The sequence below is a fragment of the Phyllobates terribilis genome, unplaced genomic scaffold (genome assembly GCF_046119375.1).
Source record: "Phyllobates terribilis strain yellow unplaced genomic scaffold, ASM4611937v1 Scaffold_2__4_contigs__length_985480577, whole genome shotgun sequence".
Taxonomy (NCBI): domain Eukaryota; kingdom Metazoa; phylum Chordata; class Amphibia; order Anura; family Dendrobatidae; genus Phyllobates; species Phyllobates terribilis.
Window position 1 is genome coordinate 317084004 of NW_027362762.1, and position 17564 is coordinate 317101567.

Below are 17564 nucleotides of genomic sequence, written 5' to 3' on the forward strand. Positions count from 1 at the left end.
CAGCGCGATCCAGCCTGTCATCAGAATGCCATCCCAGCGGGGGAGAATTCTCCTGATTGTTTAAAAGCCGGCGCGCGGTAAAAAGCCGCCGGCTTTTAAACAATCACACAGCCCCATACTGCTTCCCCGCAGCCTCCCACCCCGATCCTCCGCTCCCCTCGCCACCTCCAATCCCAATCGTAAATTAGGACCGGGCGGGGAGCGCAGCACCAAGGAGCGAAGGACCCGGGCGGGGGAAGCCGGCAGTGAAAAGACTTCACCGCCGGCTTTCCCGTTCTGTGCTGCGCTTTCCCGCCGGTTATTTCAAATGAACAGCTGAGGTATCAGGTGATGCCGATCAGCTGTTCATTTGAAGTCGCCGCGGTGCCCTCGGAGGGTTCATGTGAGTTCATGCTTGACTGCATGAACTCACATGAACTTTCCCACGGCCGCACAGGTCAGCCTCACCTCCCAGACCCGTCATGATTAGTGTGTGTGCGGGGTGTGTGTGCGGGGTGTGTGTGCGATGTGTGCGGGGTGTGTGTGCGGGGTGTGTGTGCGGGGTGTGTGTGCGGGGTGTCTGTGCGATGTTTGTGCGGGTGTGCGCGGTGTCTGTGCGTGCAGGCAGACATAGGCCGATGTGACACTACTACTCCCATCGGCCTATGTCTGTCCCCCGTCCACTCCTGCCAGCAGGATCAGCTCGATGGGAGCAGTAGTTCCCATCAGCCTGATCCTGCTATTTAAATTGCCCTACTGTGTCCCCAATAAATGTTAAATACATGTCATTGGTGGCCAGTGGTTACCTACAATAAATTAGTTCATACATTACCTGTCCCCGCCGATCGCCACCTAAAATAAAGTAAAAAATAAAAAACTACACCTATACTCACCTAGACACCTAATTCCCCGAAGCCATCGATCTCCTGTAATAAAATATAAAATAATAAACCACAACCTTATCCTTACCCCTCCGTAGTAGTCCACGAGTGTCCCACGAAGATCTCCAGTTCAGAGCAGCCACATAGAATGTGACCGCTCTGAACCGCTGCCGCCGCTAGAATGACGGGGCCGCAAGGGTTCACCGGAGTTCAGGCAGCGCTGCTCCGGTTAGCTCCTTTACGGCCCTGCTGTATCGTGAGAAATTCCCACGGTACAGCAGTGCCGTAAAGGAGGTCTCCGGAGCTGCGCTGACTGAATGCACTCCGGTGACCTCAGTCAGTGGCTCCCGCTGCCGGGAGCGGACGTGTTCCCGGCAGCGTGAGCTTACAGCAGCCATGACAGCTGTCACCATCTCCAGATGTGACAGCTGTGCATGGGAGATCAGCGCAGGAACGTGGACAGGTAACTATTATTTTTAGTAAACTAAGAATTAAATAAAATTGTGTGTTTTATTTCAAATAAATTATTTTTTTCTGGGTGTAGTGTGTGTTTTTTCTTTTTAACACTTTGTAGGTTAGTAATGGGGGTGTCTTATAGACGCCCATCATTACTAACCTGGGCTTCATGGCAGCTGGCGCTGACATGAACCCCACCACTATTACCCCCTGCCACCGCACCAGGGCAGCGTGGAAGAGCGAGGCTAAGTGCCAGAATTGGCGCATCCTATGGATGCGCCATTTCTGGGGCGGCTGACGGCTGGTGTTTCTAGCCTGGGAGGGGGCCATTATTCATGGCACCCTTCCTGGGCTATTAATATCAGCCCCCAGCTGTCTGCCTAGCCTTTGCTAGCTATTAAAATAGGGGGGACCCCACGTCATTTTTTTTGGGGGGGTCCCCCATTTTAATAGCTAGTAAAGGCTAGGTATTCAGCTGGGGGCTGATATTAGTAGCCTGGGAAGCTCCGTGGGTTTTACCCCCTTCCCAGGCTTCAAACATCTGCCCCAGCCGTCTGCTTAACCTCCGCTAGAGACTAAAATTATGGGGGATCCCACGCCATTTTTTTTTTAAATAAATCCTTTATTTTAACACTAAATGACATTTGAGGAGTTAATAAAGATGCAGTCCCTAAATTATTATTTATTTTTTAATTAATTTTTCCCAAAACTTTTGACGTGGGCTTCGCCATATTTTTGTATGCCAGCCAGGTACAGCATCCAGCTTCTATGAACGCGCCATTTTCCAGGGCGGCTGCAGACTGCAATTTTCAGCGGGGGGGCAGAAAGCTTGGGCCTCCCTGCGCTGCAGATTCCATCCCCCAGCTGTCTAGTTGTACCTGGCTGGACACAAAAATAGGGAGAAGCTCCACGTTTTGTTTTTTTTAATTATTTCATGAAATTCATGGAATAATTAAGAAAAAAAGGGCTTCCCTATATTGTTGTGTCCAACCAGGTACAAATAGGCAGCTGGTGGTTGGGGGCAGCCCGTTCCTGCCTGCTGTACCTGGCTGGACACAAATATAGTGCAAAGCCCCACGTCAATTTTTTTTTAATTATTTCAGGAAATTCATGAAATAATTAAAAAAAAATTATGTGGGGCTTCGCCCTATATTTGTGTCCAGTCAGGTACAGCAGGCAGGAACGGGCTGCCCCCAACCACCAGCTGCCTATTTGTACCTAGCCGGACACAACAATATAGGGAAGCCCTTTTTTTCTTAATTATTCCATGAATTTCATGAAATAATTTAAAAAAAAAATGCGTGGGGCTTCGCCCTATTTTTGTGCCCAGCCAGATACAACTAGGCAGATGGGGGCTGGAATCCGCAGCGCAGGGAGACCCAAGCTTTCTGGGCCACCCCCGCTGCAAATTGCAGTCCGCAGCCGCCCCAGAAAATGGCGCGTTCATAGAAGCGCCATCTTCTGGCGCTGTACTCAACTCATCCAGGGCCCTGGTGCGGTGGCTCACTGGGTAATAAAGGGGTTAAGGCCAGCTTGGCATTATCAGCTGGCCCTAAGCCCGAAATTCATGGGGTCACGCCAGTATTAGACATGACCACCATGAATTTCTAGTAAAGTATTTAAAAAAACACAACACCCAGAATAAAGTCCTTTAATTGAAATAAACACACAATTCTTTATTGTTCTAAATTAAACCATACTTACCGTCACGCCCATTCCAGCTGAAGCCAACGATCTCCTGCAATAAAAGTAAAATAATAAAGCAACCTCATCCTTACCTTTCCATGGCTCCCACGACAGCTTCAGCTCTGCTACATCGAGATGACAGGCTGGACCGCAGCAGAACGCTGCCATCCATCCTGTCATCCCGCAGACACTGAGAAGCGCAGGCATACTTCCACTCCTCAGTGTCTGGCTGTGACGGCATCCAGATGAGCCGAGGTCATGTTCAATGAACTCAGCTCACCTCATGTACGTCACTGACAGCGTGGGAAAATTCTCCTGCACTCAGCACTTCAGCGTGAGAATTTTCCCACGCTGTCAGTGACGTGCATGAGGTGAGCTGAGTTCATTGGACATGACCTCACCTCATGTATGTCACTGACAGCGTGGGAGAATTCTCACGCTGAAGCGCTGAGTGCAGGAGAATTTTCCCACGCTGTCAGTGACGTGCATGAGGTGAGCTGAGTTCATTGGACATGAACTCGGCTCATCTGGATGACGTCACAGAGAGACACTGAGGAGCGCAAGCATGCCTGCGCTTCTCAGTGTCTGCGGGATGACAGGCTGGATGGCAGCGTTCTGCTGCGGTCCACCTGTCATCTCGATGTAGCAGAGCTGAAGCTGTCCTGGGAACCATTGAAAGGTAAGGATGATGTTGCTTTATTATTTTTCTTTTATTGCAGGAGATCGTTGGCTTCAGCTGGAATGGGCGTGACGGTAAGTATGGTTTAATTTAGAACAATAAAGAATTGTGTGTTTATTTCAATTAAAGGACTTTATTCTGGGTGTTTGTGTTTTTCTTTAACTTTGACTATGGGGTTAGTAATGGGGGTGTCTTATAGACGCCTCTCCATTACTAACCTGGGCTTGATGTCATCTGGCATTATAAGCTGACATCAACCCCAGCCCTATTACCCCACTGCCACCGCTACAGGGCAGTGGGAAGAGCGAGGCTAAGTGCCAGAATTGGCGCATCCTATGGATGCGCCATTTCTGGGGCGGCTGACGGCTGGTGTTTCTAGCCTGGGAGGGGGCCAATATTCATGGCACCCTTCCTGGGCTATTAATATCAGCCCCCAGCTGTCTGCCTAGCCTGTGCTAGCTATTAAATTAGGGGGGACCCCACGTTATTTTTTTTGGGGGGTTCCCCCATTTTAATAGCTAGTAAAGGCTAGGTATTCAGCTGGGGGCTGATATTAGTAGCCTGGGAAGCTCCGTGGGTATTACCCCCTTCCCAGGCTTCAAACATTTGCCCCAGCTGTCTGCTTAACCTCCGCTAGAGCCTAAAATTAAGGGGAACCCCACGCCATTTTTTTTTAAAATAAATCCTTTATTTTAACACTAAATGACAAGTACAGTAATCAACACTGTCACTGTACTTCATATATATGTGACTGACATGTTTCTATCTATCTAATCTATGTGTGAAGCTCTATTCTGTCTATTATAAATTGTCGGGTACAGATGCTGAATTGCCGGCCGGCTTTCTTAAAGAGACGGTGCACGAAAACACTAATATTTTTTTAAATAAATCCTTTACACTAAATGACAAGTACAGTAAGCAACACTGTCACTGTACTTCATATATATGTGACTGACATGGTTCTATCTACCTAATCTATGTGTGAAGCTCTATTCTTTCTGTTGTAAATTGTCGGGTACCGGTGTATGCCGCTGATGAATTGCCGGCTTTTCATGTAATACATTCTACATTATTCTTAGTTGTTTTACTTCATGTAGAATTAACCTACAAGGAAAGAAAGGGTTTATTTTCATTCCGATATTTGTGTCCCATTGACTTGCATTGGTTTCCGGTATCGGAATCGGCGATATCCGATACTTTTTGGGTATCGGTCCGATCCAATCCGATACGATATTTCCTGATATCGGAAGGTATCGCTCAACACTAGCGATGACACAATGCTGGCCCGCTCCCTGCGCCTCCCCTACACTTTCTTTCCGGCAGCTGCATTCCCTCCTCCTCCCACTAACCCTGTAATAACCCGCTGCCCTGGCTGACCACAGAAGGCAGAAGACCGCTGCTTAGCTGCCTGCTTATCTCCTTTCACGTGGCTGAGCAATACTGTGGGGGTCTCGGCGCCCCCATTATCAGTATGGACACTACAGCTGGAGGTTTATTTATCTCTCTGGCAGCAGGTGGGCGGGCCGAGGGCCGGGCTGTTGGCGTTGTTGTCATGGTTACATGAAATCCTGCCAATCCCTTCTCAGCTCACCAATCCCCGCCCACCTTACTATAGCCACTTCCGTTTTCCATCCCTGGCTCCGCCCCCTGCGGGCGCGCATTGCGCGTTACCTAGTGACTACTAGGATGAAAGATTTGTGGGGCGGCGCGCCTCATGCCCCGCCTTCAAATGGCGAGAGGCAGCTACTATTGGCTGCCTTTCAGTGACAGGTGGCTTCTGGGATTGATAGTTTTCTAGTGACAAGAGCTGCGCTGTCAAAATGTCATATCCGCGTTCACGGGCAGGAGGCGTGCACGAGCAGCGCTCACTGCCGGCGTAACTCTGTGTGTAGTATGCACGGAGTGTCCGCACGGGTACAGCGCTGATGCCTCCTAGTAGGAGGAGCCTGGCACTGAGCGCTGTAAATAAACCAGGGGCTGGGAACCGGCGGCAGCGCCGAGGTGACACTGCGCATGCTCAGGAGGCACAGGCAGGAATGTTTCCCAAGTGTTCGGAACTGCTGTGTCTCCGGCGGCGGAGCGTGCAGAGAGCGCCTCCCGGGCCGGCCCCGCTCACCCGCCGCTCACTCCTGCTCTGCCTCCCTCAGCAGTAACACTTCATCTTCCTGGCTGCTGCTGCATACTCCGGCCGGCGCCGCCCCCTGCCCGCCCCCTTACACACACACACACCCCACAGCCTCCTCCACTGTCTTGTTCCCGAGTTGTCCAGATAGACAGCCATTCAATCAGCTGCTGAGCCCGCCGGACTTTCGTGCTGTGCTCCGCTCGGACAGCCGCTGCTGGAGGCTGGATGCCCGGCCCCGAGGCTCCCCTGGCCGGCCCGCAGCTCTGCTCCTTTGTTTTTCTGTCCTGCTGCCCCCATCACTAGGGCATTACTACTTGGAGGCTGCACTCATCTCCTCGGTCTCTGGGAGGCGGTGCTGGCATCCAGACCCCGGAGCTGGGCACACCATGCTAAACCCGACCAACGGCGAGCAGGCTCACATGGTGACCTACGTGGAGGATTACCTGGACTCCATCGAGTCTCTGCCGTTCGACCTGCAGAGAAATGTGTCCCTGATGCGGGAGATAGACGCCAAATACCAGGGTAAGCGCGGAGCGCGGCTGCCCCGAGTGCGGGGAACTTTTCCTGCCGCCGCCGCTGTGTCTGGCCGCATTGTGCAGCCCGGTCCTGCAGCCTGTCACAGGGCGGAACAAAAGCCCCATCAGCTGCAAAGTGGCCGGAGCGCTGGTCCCCGCCGCGGGCTGTGCTGGCAGTGCGGTGTACGGGCAGACGGCGGAGTAGTAAGTGGTGGGAGGGCTTCTTCATTGTGTGCTCCTCCGCAGACATCTCTGCTCGCTGCCTCCCCCCGGCTGCCCGGTACTTGCTGCAGAGTCGCCCGTGCATTGTCCCCGGTAACTCCTTGTGTGTGACATTGTGCGGGACTCCATGTAGGTGTGCGGGGCCGCAGTGCGCCGCCTGCAGCCCCCTCCTCCTCCGCTCCGTGCACCGGCAGCGGGTCACTCGCCTCCCCAGAGACAGCCTGGCTTGTGTAGATGCGTCACACTCGGGGTGTCTCCCGCTGCCCTGCCTTGTTTGCTTCCCGTCCCTGTACACGGGCTGAATGTGAGCGGCGCCGCACGGTAACTTGTTGTGGTAACGCTGCTGACAGCCGGTACAATGCCGAGCAGGAGGCAGGCACGTCCGCGGGCGGCCGTCACGCTTTGTGCGCTGTTGTGTGACTGTGTGTTGCAGCACCGTTCTGTGCAGAGGACATATTTATGTGTTTACTGCTTCCCTGATAAACAACCGACGTACTTGCTACAAACGCCAGCCGCGCTTTAAACTGGCGAGTGCTCACAAGGCTCCTTTTTATAATGAGGACAGGTCTACGTCATCCTATCGGCGCCGCCTCTTCGTGCTCATTGGACGATACTTACTACTTTAGAACGTCCCGGGTGCTGGCTGTCTTTTCATTGGCTATCAGTTAGCCCCGCCTCCTGTTGGATGCCCCGCCTTCGTTTTCGCTATTTATTAGTCTCTTTACATTCATTTGGATGTCTCTGCCCGCCTCGGTGTTCTCATTGGCTGGTGGTTTTAGAGGGGCGGTCACTAAAGCCTACTTTCCTACAGTACTGATATGGGCAGAAAATACAGGAAAGTATATACGTATGTGGCCGCCATGTTTTCTGTGGGCATGATGAGGGATTTCCTCCACAACGGCTATTGTTTGTACAGGGCAGAGCCGGCCGTCTGTTGTCGTAGTCGTGCCGGTATAGGCAGCAGGTAGTGGCCGGCTGAGAGCTGCCTTTCCGGGGATCAGGACTAGGAGCTCCAGCTGTTACTTGTAGGGGGTCACAGCCAGTTGTCCTGTCTGCTCCTCCCATAGGGGGGCTGGGGGTGATTGGCTGCACATAGAGGCTCCCTGGGCCGGGTCTGAGTCTGGGGGATCCGTCACATGACCGCACACGTGTGATTAGCATACTTCCACCCTTGGGCTGCTGGCCGCTTTGTCTGCCGCCTCTCCGGTGCCACACTGTAGGGTTCCCCGTATTACATAAAGAAAAAGTGCGAAAAGTCTCCAATAAAAATTAATTCTCACTTTATTTGTACAAAATATTAAAGTATATTAAGGTCCATGATGGCTGACCCCGTATTACATTCCTGATCTTATACTTCACACATGTTGGGTTTTTTTACATCACATTTGCAGCAAAACTGATCTCTGGCAGGAAATCAGCGGCATTAACCCCCCCCCACTGTCCTTCTGTCTCTATTTAGGCATGTACATAAAGTTCTGTGAAGAAAAAAAAAAAACATTCTATTTTGCCATCAAAAACATTGATATAAATGTGGTGCTTTTTTATGCTTTTTTTTTTCTCCACCCATTACTTCCTATGGGTGAAAAATCGCTAAAAGAAATGACATGCTCTATTTTCCAAAAACCCAACCAAGGCACAAAATATGAAGCAAAAAAAAAAAAAAAAACATGATGTGTGAACCGAGAATTCTAGTTTCTCAGACTTTGCTGGTACTGCAAAACGCAGCTGAAAATCTGCAGTGGAAAACCTAACGTGTGTGAACATAGCCTAATATGCTCACTGATCGCCATCTTACCCCATATCCAGCACAGGGTCTCTTCTCACTTGACTAAAATTCTGGGTTGCTGATCACACTGGGGTCTCTGTGAGCCAGAAGTCACTTTTTACACTGTAAGCCCATGGACCCTCGTCCTGACGCTGCATAGACCTACCAACTCCAGTGTGATCCATCAAGCCGGCATCACATGAGTCAGAAGAGGCATGGGGCGGCGCTGGAAACGGGGAAGATGGCGGTCGCTGAGCATGTTAATGCACCTACACTACACATACAGGTTTAAATTATTACATTGAACGTTCTTCAAATTTAGATTTGTTACTTTTTTTTTAATTTGGTGGTTGGCACTGTTGCTTTGTAGTGCTGGGGTACTCGGTACTAATCCCACCAAGGACAACAACTGCAAGGAGCTTGCATGGGTGTCCTCCAGGTACAGAATATAGTTGGATAAAAAGATGTAGAGCTAGGCGGAGGAGCAGCATTATCTATATCATCTACTCTGGTTCTGTATTTGCCATTGTTTATTTAATTACCTATACTGTCTGTATATAATTTTGGAGGCTTCTTTGACCACAAAAAATCTGTGATTTAATACACTTCCTTCATATATTTATATTTTTGATACTTTCCTTACATGGGCTATACACACACAGCCATATGTATTTTTTACATGTATAAATGCTATCTATTTGTAACTAGTGTGTGTGTATGTGTATATATATATTATGTAGAATTATATTTATTAGTGGTCCAAAAGTAGGTGGACAGAAAGTGTAATAAGGTTATGAAGGGGGGAGATTTATCAAACACTAAATTGCAGCCGCCTGTCTGGATCATCCTCCAATAAACCATGAATTAGACGTGGGCGATAAGCTTTCCACCCAATAGATTTCAGGATTTGCATGATAGAAGCTCGTAATATTCCCAATTCCAAAGAGGCTTTTCTGTGGACTTTTTTGGACTCTGAACAAATGTTTCAGCAACAAGTTGTTTATTATCTTCTGTACAGAGTAATTCCGGTGTAATTTTTATTTTTGTGTTGTGGTATTGGTCAGTTTTGTTTTTTTTTTTTTGTTTGTTTTTCTTTTTTGTCTTATCAATAAATATATGTAACTTTATTGCCTTTTCCTATTATACACATAGTTGGCTTTTGGACTGACTTCGGTTTGTCATAGTATGACCCAGCCATACTACGTTCATATTTTTTGGTAAAACTATTTGGATATTGTTCTTTTCTTCTTGTTTGAAAAAAAAAATTCTAAAAAAACACTCAGTGGCAAGTGTGAAAATTGCAAACAATCTGTATTAAAAATAACATTTAATATAAACCTAATTAAAGCAATACTTCATTTTCTGTAACACATTCCATTTTAAATAATATTTTTTTTTGGGAGTGAGTAGAAAAAAGCAGTCTAATAAAAATTACTGAAAAGAAAAAAAAAAAACCTACACGCAATACTTAACTGCATAGCACCTCTAAGCTTCATGCCTGAATTTGTTTACTTGTCCTGCAGTGATAACGCCAAGGACAGCCACATGACCGCTGCAGCCAATCACTGGCCTCTGCAGTCTTGTGTTTAGTAGACAGCTCATGAAGTCATCACTGTAGGACAAGTAGACAAAGAATGGCATAGTCAGTTTTGGAGTATTTAAAGCAAACCTCCACCCTGGGACTGAAAAGTGATTATACATTTCAGATGAATAGTCACCCTAGATTTGCCTTCTATTGCTACCTCCACTGAGACCGACATTTCGGTCATTGGCAGAGCTTCTGAGGTTCAGAAGAGAAAACCTCCGCCTTCACGGGACCCAATTTTGGAAACTAACCCGTTCAATGAATTCAGATTATATCTGGGCATGTAGTCATTATTTTGAACCCTCAGCTGCCTCACAGAATTTTATAACATTGGGCAGTGGAAATGCAACATTTCACTGGTAAAAATGTAAGGTTTGTTTTTGTTTTTTATATTCGCTGCAAAAAATTTTATGTACACAAGGGTAATAGGTGAAACTAGACCCCATAATTTGTTACACAACTTCGCCCAAATTCGGTGATACTCTATTTGGTCGCTCTGCGGAGCTGAAAAGGAAGGAGCACTATTTGGCTTTTGGAGCACAGATTTTGCTCGAGTACTTTGCTGGTGACATTTGCAGATTTTGACAATACGTACCACACGCATTACATAATTGTGACATTCATGTGCCGTCCGTGTGATAAGTATCGGAATAGAATGCAGAAAAGAAATTAAAGATTTTTGTGTTTAAAGATTTGCAAAGATATAGATGGATAGATATGGTGTAAATAGATGATACAGGGTAGATATCCATGAGATATATAATTAGTGCCTTGCGTGTGTAGTTTACTGTACGTGTATTAACCTAATAAATTAAAATGATGTAGGGGTCCTTCCCCATTTTTGATAACCAGCAAAGGTAAAGCTGAGAGCTGATGATATTAGGCTGGGAAGGTCCATGACTTTTGGGCCCTTCTCAGCCTAAAAATATCAGCCTTAGTGCATTGGTAATCTGGGTAATGGTGCTCGGGGTTGATGTTGGCTTTGAATTGTCCAAAAATACAGCTGACATCTAGCCCTGGTGTTAGTAATGGAGAGGTGTTTATCATACACCCCCAGTACTAAAAGAAAAGACACACACGCACACACACATTATTAAAGAAACCAGTCCCCAACTCTTTCCCTGGGTTACCAATTTTTTCTTTTTTTTAAATCCAAACAGGTCTGACTTAGTTCAGGGAATCAGACATAGTCCACAAATGGGAAAAAATAAAAAAGTTCCCACGCAAGTCCGATGTAGTCCAGCTCTACCCATGATGTTCCCTGAATCTGGCTCATGCTGCACTCCGCTACTGTGATGAGCAGTGATGTCAGTATCATAGACACCGGGTCTCGTGGACTGCAGCATGAGCCAAATTCGGGGAACGTTATGGTAAGCGCTGGACTACGTTGGACCTGCGTAGGAACTTTTTTTTAAAAAAAATTATTGGTGAACGAGGGATAGTGTCTTGTTTTTATTTCTTTGTTTTTCATGTTTCCATTTGAGGACAGTGTTGAATTCTCTGATAGACACCTCTCCATTACTAACACCAGGGCTTGATGTCAGCTGTGTTTTTTGGATAATTCACAACTGACAACGCCAAGCCACAATACCCTGATTGCCAGCGCATCAGGGCAATCGGGAAGAGCGAAGGCGAAGCGCCAGAATTGGCGCATCTAATGTGATGCGCCACTTCTGGGGCAGCTCAGAGCTGGTATTTTTAGGCTTGGAAAGGCCCAATAACCATGGACCTTCCCAGCTTGATAATGTCAGCTCACAGCTGTCTGCTTTACCTTCGCTGGTTATCAAATAATGGGGGGACCCCACATAGTTTTTTTTTTCATTTATTTATTATGTCAATACATGTGCAGTAAGCTACACACGCAAGGCACTAATTATATATCTTACAGAATATCTCTTTACAGATTTTTAGGTGTTAAAGATATTCAATTTCTATTCCAGTACATGGCACACATACACACAGATGACGCACATGTGCACAAATGTCACACTGGCATGCAACACTTAACACCGGTACTGGTTTTTCCAGTAACGGTAAAATCAGGACTTGTTTAGTACTTCTAAAACTTTAGGCTCATTCAGGTGTACGTGCGAATCTGTCCAAAATCTGACTGCAGTGCACGGGCTATCGTCCTCGGATCGAGAAAGCCGTGGCCAGTCTGTTTTTTTTTTTTTTTTTTAGGGGGTCCATGCTCGGACTGATTTCCACGGACATCTGAATGAGCCCTTACTAACATACCTCAATTTTCAAAAATTATTGCCAATGGGGAAAATGCAGATTTTCTCAGCAATGTGTAAGTGCTATTTTTAAAAATCCCATTCACTTGTATTGCTTGGAAAATTCAAAACAAACCTGTGACCGTGGCTTTTCTGTGACCTCCTGTGTATCTAAATGGGTTTATATCATTGAGCAATTTCTTTCAAATGATTGTGCAGTTAGTTTAAACCACTCAGGGCTTCAAAACTTTTGGGTTTTAAAATAAAATCTGAGAGAATTCTATTTTAACAAGTTAGTCAGTGGACGAGTGGCTTTTGGTTTTGACGGCCTCTCTGGCATCGCGGGCAGGATCTGTATTTAGATGGTCAGATGTCTGAGGCTTCACGTGTTTGCTGCAGGAGCACAATTTCTCATACCTATGAAGTGTAACAGTCAAATGCAGATAGTTACATTACTAGCCAAAAATATAAATGTACAAATAATTTCAGAATTTCTTTTCTGCAAATTTGGGCACGTGTTCCGCACAGAAATCTGTCTACAAACTCCAATTTATTTTGAAAGGAGTTCTGACATTGCAGTTCATAAGGTTGTGGATTTGTAAACCACTTCAATAAATGCGATGTTACTTATTTCACCAGTTTCTATGCAGATTCAGCGGATTTTTTAAACTATGGCACGTAGCCACACAAGGATTAGCCCCAATGAATGGATCAAATCTACATGCTAACCCACTGCAGTTAAAACTGCAAATTCGTGGCTGAAATCTGAGGGTCATTCTCTAATTTATGTTGTAAATTTAGACTGTAGAATACATACGGTAACAAATTTTTACAAATGAAAAGTGCTTGTAAAAACAAGGGACTTTGCAAATTTACCTCTTAGAATTTTTATTATCTGCCTTCAAGAACTGAGTGATTTTTAGTGCTGTAGGGTTACCGGCCACCCTGCAGTCGATTACCAAGGTAAGCCACAAGCAGGGGTCTCAACCTCACCCAGGTAAATGGGCCGCACATAGAAAAAAATTAGAATGTGAAGGGCCACGTTCTTTGCGGGAGAAGATGACGTTTTCAGTGATACTGTTATTTTCTAGATTACTTTTTGGTCATCAGTTTTTAAAAAAAAAAAAAATAAATAAATGTTGGCATGCTTTCTATTTGTTTTAATGGTGTTTATCATGTGAGTTATGGTACTTGTCTTCTATTTTTAGTGGCCAAATAGTTTTCCTTTTTTTTTTTCCACTTTATTTTGAATATATTTTTTTTTAAAAAAAAATCCCTCTTTTTTTTTTTGGGGTCACCCAATCAGTCCTATACAATATTAGTATTTTATAATTAGCCCCCTATAGTAATTATGTCCTCAGTCCTGTGGTAATGGTCCCCATCCTTGTCCCATCTTGTAGTAGTGTCCCCATCTCGTACTTGTAACAATGTCCCATATTCTGTCGCTCTATACACATTCTACATAGGCAAAGCTGTCCCTGCTAGCGGAACACACCAGGAAGAGGACATAACTGCACCGCCTCTGGCTACCAGGGTAGCGGTTTACTCCTGAAGAATCAACATGAGTACATTCCTTTTAAAGGGTTTGCCCTGGTTTAAAAAACATCTTATTTCTCTATGGGCTTTCAGATGTAGAAATTAACACACATAGCTTATGGAGAAGTAAATATAAATCCCAGACAACCCTTTTAATACAGCTCATGGGGGAACTGTGCACCAAGTACAGAATGATACCACACCTAGAGAACCATTCTTGGCAGTAAACAACACATGGCAGAAGGGATATAGCCAGGGGAACCCTTGCAATTTTGAAAGATACTACCAAGCTCAATTAATAAATACAAACTGCTGCCCAGGAGGGAGTAACAAGTCAATATAGAGTGGAAAGCTGAGGCAGATTGACCTAAAGTGATTCACTTTTAGGAGGGAGAACTGGTTGCTTGCTATTAAACACTTCATATTGATGGTCGACCTTGGTCCTTCAAGGCAAGAGCTGCCCTCGCAGTCGCTTTCTAAGTAACACAGGGGTGTGGTGTGTGGGTTGGCTCAAGCAGTTGGCTATTTCTATTGACTCTAAATTTTGTCATTGTAGAGATCCTGAAAGAGTTGGACGACTACTATGAAAAATTCAGACGCGAATCTGATTCAATACAGAAGCGACGCCTTCTGCAGTTCATTCAGAGAGCACTTATTCGTAGCCAAGAATTGGGTGACGACAAAATACAAATAGTTAGCCAGATGGTGGAACTAGTTGAAAACAGGACAAGACAAGTGGACAGTCATGTGGAAATGTTTGAAACCTGCCAGGATCTAAATGACAGTACAAGCAACAGCAGCAAGAACACTCAAGATAAGTCTAAAAATGAGGCGCTTTCACAGACTGAGAAAGCCAGCAATAAGAGATCGAGGAGGCAGAGGAACAATGAAAATCGGGAAAATGCCACCATTAATCATGACCATGATGACCTTACATCAGGAACACCCAAAGAAAAGAAGCCAAAAACATCAAAGAAGAAAAAGAGATCAAAAGCTAAAGCTGAAAGAGAAGCATCACCTGCCGATCTTCCGATTGACCCCAACGAGCCGACCTATTGCCTGTGTAACCAAGTTTCATATGGTGAAATGATTGGTTGTGATAATGAAGAATGCCCAATAGAATGGTTTCACTTTTCTTGTGTTGGACTCAACCATAAACCCAAAGGAAAATGGTACTGTCCTGAATGTAGAGGAGAAAATGAAAAAACCATGGGTAAAGCACTTGAGAAATCAAAAAAAGAGAGGGCGTACAACAGGTAGTTGACTTGCAATTCCCGAGGGAAGAATAAAGCATTGTATTTATTGCCCAGACACACCTTGTGAAGGTGATGAGGAAGGCATACTTTTTTTTTTTCTTGTACCCCAGTTTAGGGATATCCCTGCTATAGTGACAGCAATAACATCACTTCATGCCCATGTTTTATGTCCAAGAACCTAGTGAGCTGGTTTATTGTTCATGCCATGCATGTCTTATGTTCATTGTCTTGGGCCCTTTCTGGAGAAGATGGGACTCAGACTATATCAGTTATGGTGGATGTCTAATGCACTTCTAAAACTCTTTAAAAGCACTGTGTCCATCCACTAGTTTTCTCACAGCCCATTGTCTCATTTCGGTTATATTTTCACCACTACTTTACGGCATATAGTTATGCCAAATTCTTTTGTAATAACCTTTTATCCCTATACGTTTTGACTTTTGTCAAAAGCCACCGCTTTGTAATTTATTGCCGTGTGCCCCTTGTGTTGGCAGCAGAAGTATAAAAGTGACCCATGTTCTATGACTGCATTATTATTCCAACAGACTGAATTTAAGACAACTTGCTTATTTTTAGAGATGCAAAGAATAAAAAAAACAAAACACATTTTACATGGTGAATATTTTATACTGAATCCTGGCCTGGAATCCAGATGAGGCCATTTTAATTAACTATGTTTTTTTTATTCAACCAAACAGTGGTTTATTAATGACTCTCACAGATCAAGCTTTATACAGTCAAAGGTATTAGTGAAGCAATCCTAATTTGTATAAATGTACATTTTTACGTGGCATTGCATTTGATGTATTATAATTGGAAATGCAGCTGAATGCCGTTGTATAGCCAATGTGCATTTCCTTCTGTATGTATGAAGATTGTACAGCTGTGATACTTAAAATAAATACAGGTCTATGGAAAGTTATTTTTGTGACTTTATTTTTTTGGATGCAAGAAGAGCATGGAAATTTAATGAAAATCAATCCAAACTTTGCACGTCACATCATGTAAGACATGCAGCATTGTAACAAAAGGAAGTGAAACATTTATGATAACCTAGGTTGAGCATATAGAAGTTTTATCATAGAGAACATTTAATCAAAGGGGGATTCCCATTTTCATAAATGGGTATTGATGGAAAGTTCTTTTAAATACAAGCAATTTTGCGATTTATTGCTTATTTAAGATAGTCAGCCGTTCTTGAGACATTAACACTTTTTTTTTCATTTATAGCTTGTTGCTTTGGAGACTGGCCACTGCTTCTAGACAGCGGGACATTTTCAGTGCTTGCAAGTTCTTTAGCATTGCTTTGAAGCTAGCCAGAATCGCTGGAGCGCACTGTTACCTCCAAATCCCATTAAACTTCAGAGTAGTGTTTACAAACTGGACAGCAGTGGTGGTCGGTCTCCTAGACAAACAATTTCAGTCTCGTAAACTAAAGAAAAGTGTTCAAGGGAACCTGTCACCAGAAAAAATGCTATTAATCTGCAGGTTAATAGCGCTAACCTACCCAGTGCCCGCACGTAGCCGAACACTGCATTTAGAAAATTTTACTTTATTCCCCCTGGCAGGGTTCGAGTTTCAGTTGTAGGGAGTGGTGCCTGCGCGGGTTTAGTCACTGCTCTGTATTGGCAGCTGTAACCGCTTCCCCAGCCCTGACTGACAGCTGGCACACATTCAGAGCCAGTGTCAGTCAGGGCTGAGGGTGAGGTTACAGCCGCTGCTCTGTATTCTCAGCGGTGACTGAACCAGCGCCGCCCCCTTGACTGAAACCCAAACGTTGCTGGGGGAACAAAATTAATTTTATCGCCACAGCTTTCGGCTACGTGCAGGCGCCAGGCAAGGTGATAAGGCCTGATTAACCTGACAAGGTGATTAACCCCTTCTCTGCAGGTTAACAGCTTTTTTTTCTGGTGACGGGTCCTTTTTAATATCTCAAGAACGACTGGAGATCTCATGGTAGTAAATTTCAAAAGTTCTTGTTTTTACAAGTGCTATCTGATAGTATCCATCCATGAAGATGGGAATAATCCTTTAGAAGTGCAATACAAAGTGGAATTTGCACCTAAAGAGTCATGCTGAAATCCAACACAGTATAACTCACAAGTGTATGTCAAGTTGAACGGGGCAAGGGCCATGGGCGAGGCACTAGTCTGTGGCGCCCTGGCATGTTACATGAAAGTGGAGGTCCTGGCTGGGTGTGTGGACTTGTGCTGTGAGGACCTTACACCCATGCAGGCTGCATGGAACTGTTGTGGGTTTGCCAGGACCAGATGTTTCACAGTTCAATGAGGGAGACCACCATTCAAAAATAAACTCTTTACTCAACTGGAACTTGGTAAGGGTTGTATACAAGGGATAGTCTTATGAACGTTTCATGACTCAATCCATGTCAACAGAATTGCTACTCCGCCATTTCACACCGCTGCTTCCTCTCCGACTTACAGCCCACAAATGGCACAGTTTCTTCCACCTCCCGAGGCCCATCATGGCCCCACCTTTTGCTGGGTGGGGTCTTCTGACTCTCCATCCTGTTTTTTGGTGGTCTCTGTCAGTTTCCTTGGGTGACACCTTACTGGGTGGACCTTCTCTGTCCACTCCCTTACGTAGGCGTTCCTTTTGAAGGGTTGGACACCGCTTCTTGCCCTTTCATTTCTTCTACGCCC

General features: G+C 45.4%; 1 protein-coding gene across 2 annotated transcripts; it reads left to right on the top strand.

The window, feature by feature from the left end:
• The first annotated feature begins 5685 nt into the window (after positions 1–5685).
• ING1 (inhibitor of growth family member 1) lies at positions 5686–15829 on the top strand. Of its 2 annotated transcripts, none has more exons than XM_073664374.1 (2): positions 5686–6328; positions 14202–15827. In XM_073664374.1, the coding sequence occupies exons 1-2, from the start codon at positions 5695–5697 to the stop codon at positions 14903–14905; spliced, it is 1338 nt and encodes a 445-aa protein (XP_073520475.1). In that variant the 5' UTR covers positions 5686–5694; the 3' UTR covers positions 14906–15827. The 2 variants fall into 2 exon arrangements, with proteins under 2 accessions (XP_073520475.1, XP_073520476.1); XM_073664375.1 differs by lacking the exon at positions 5686–6328 and adding an exon at positions 7261–7390 and having other exon boundaries at positions 14202–15829.
• The last annotated feature ends 1735 nt before the right edge of the window (positions 15830–17564 follow it).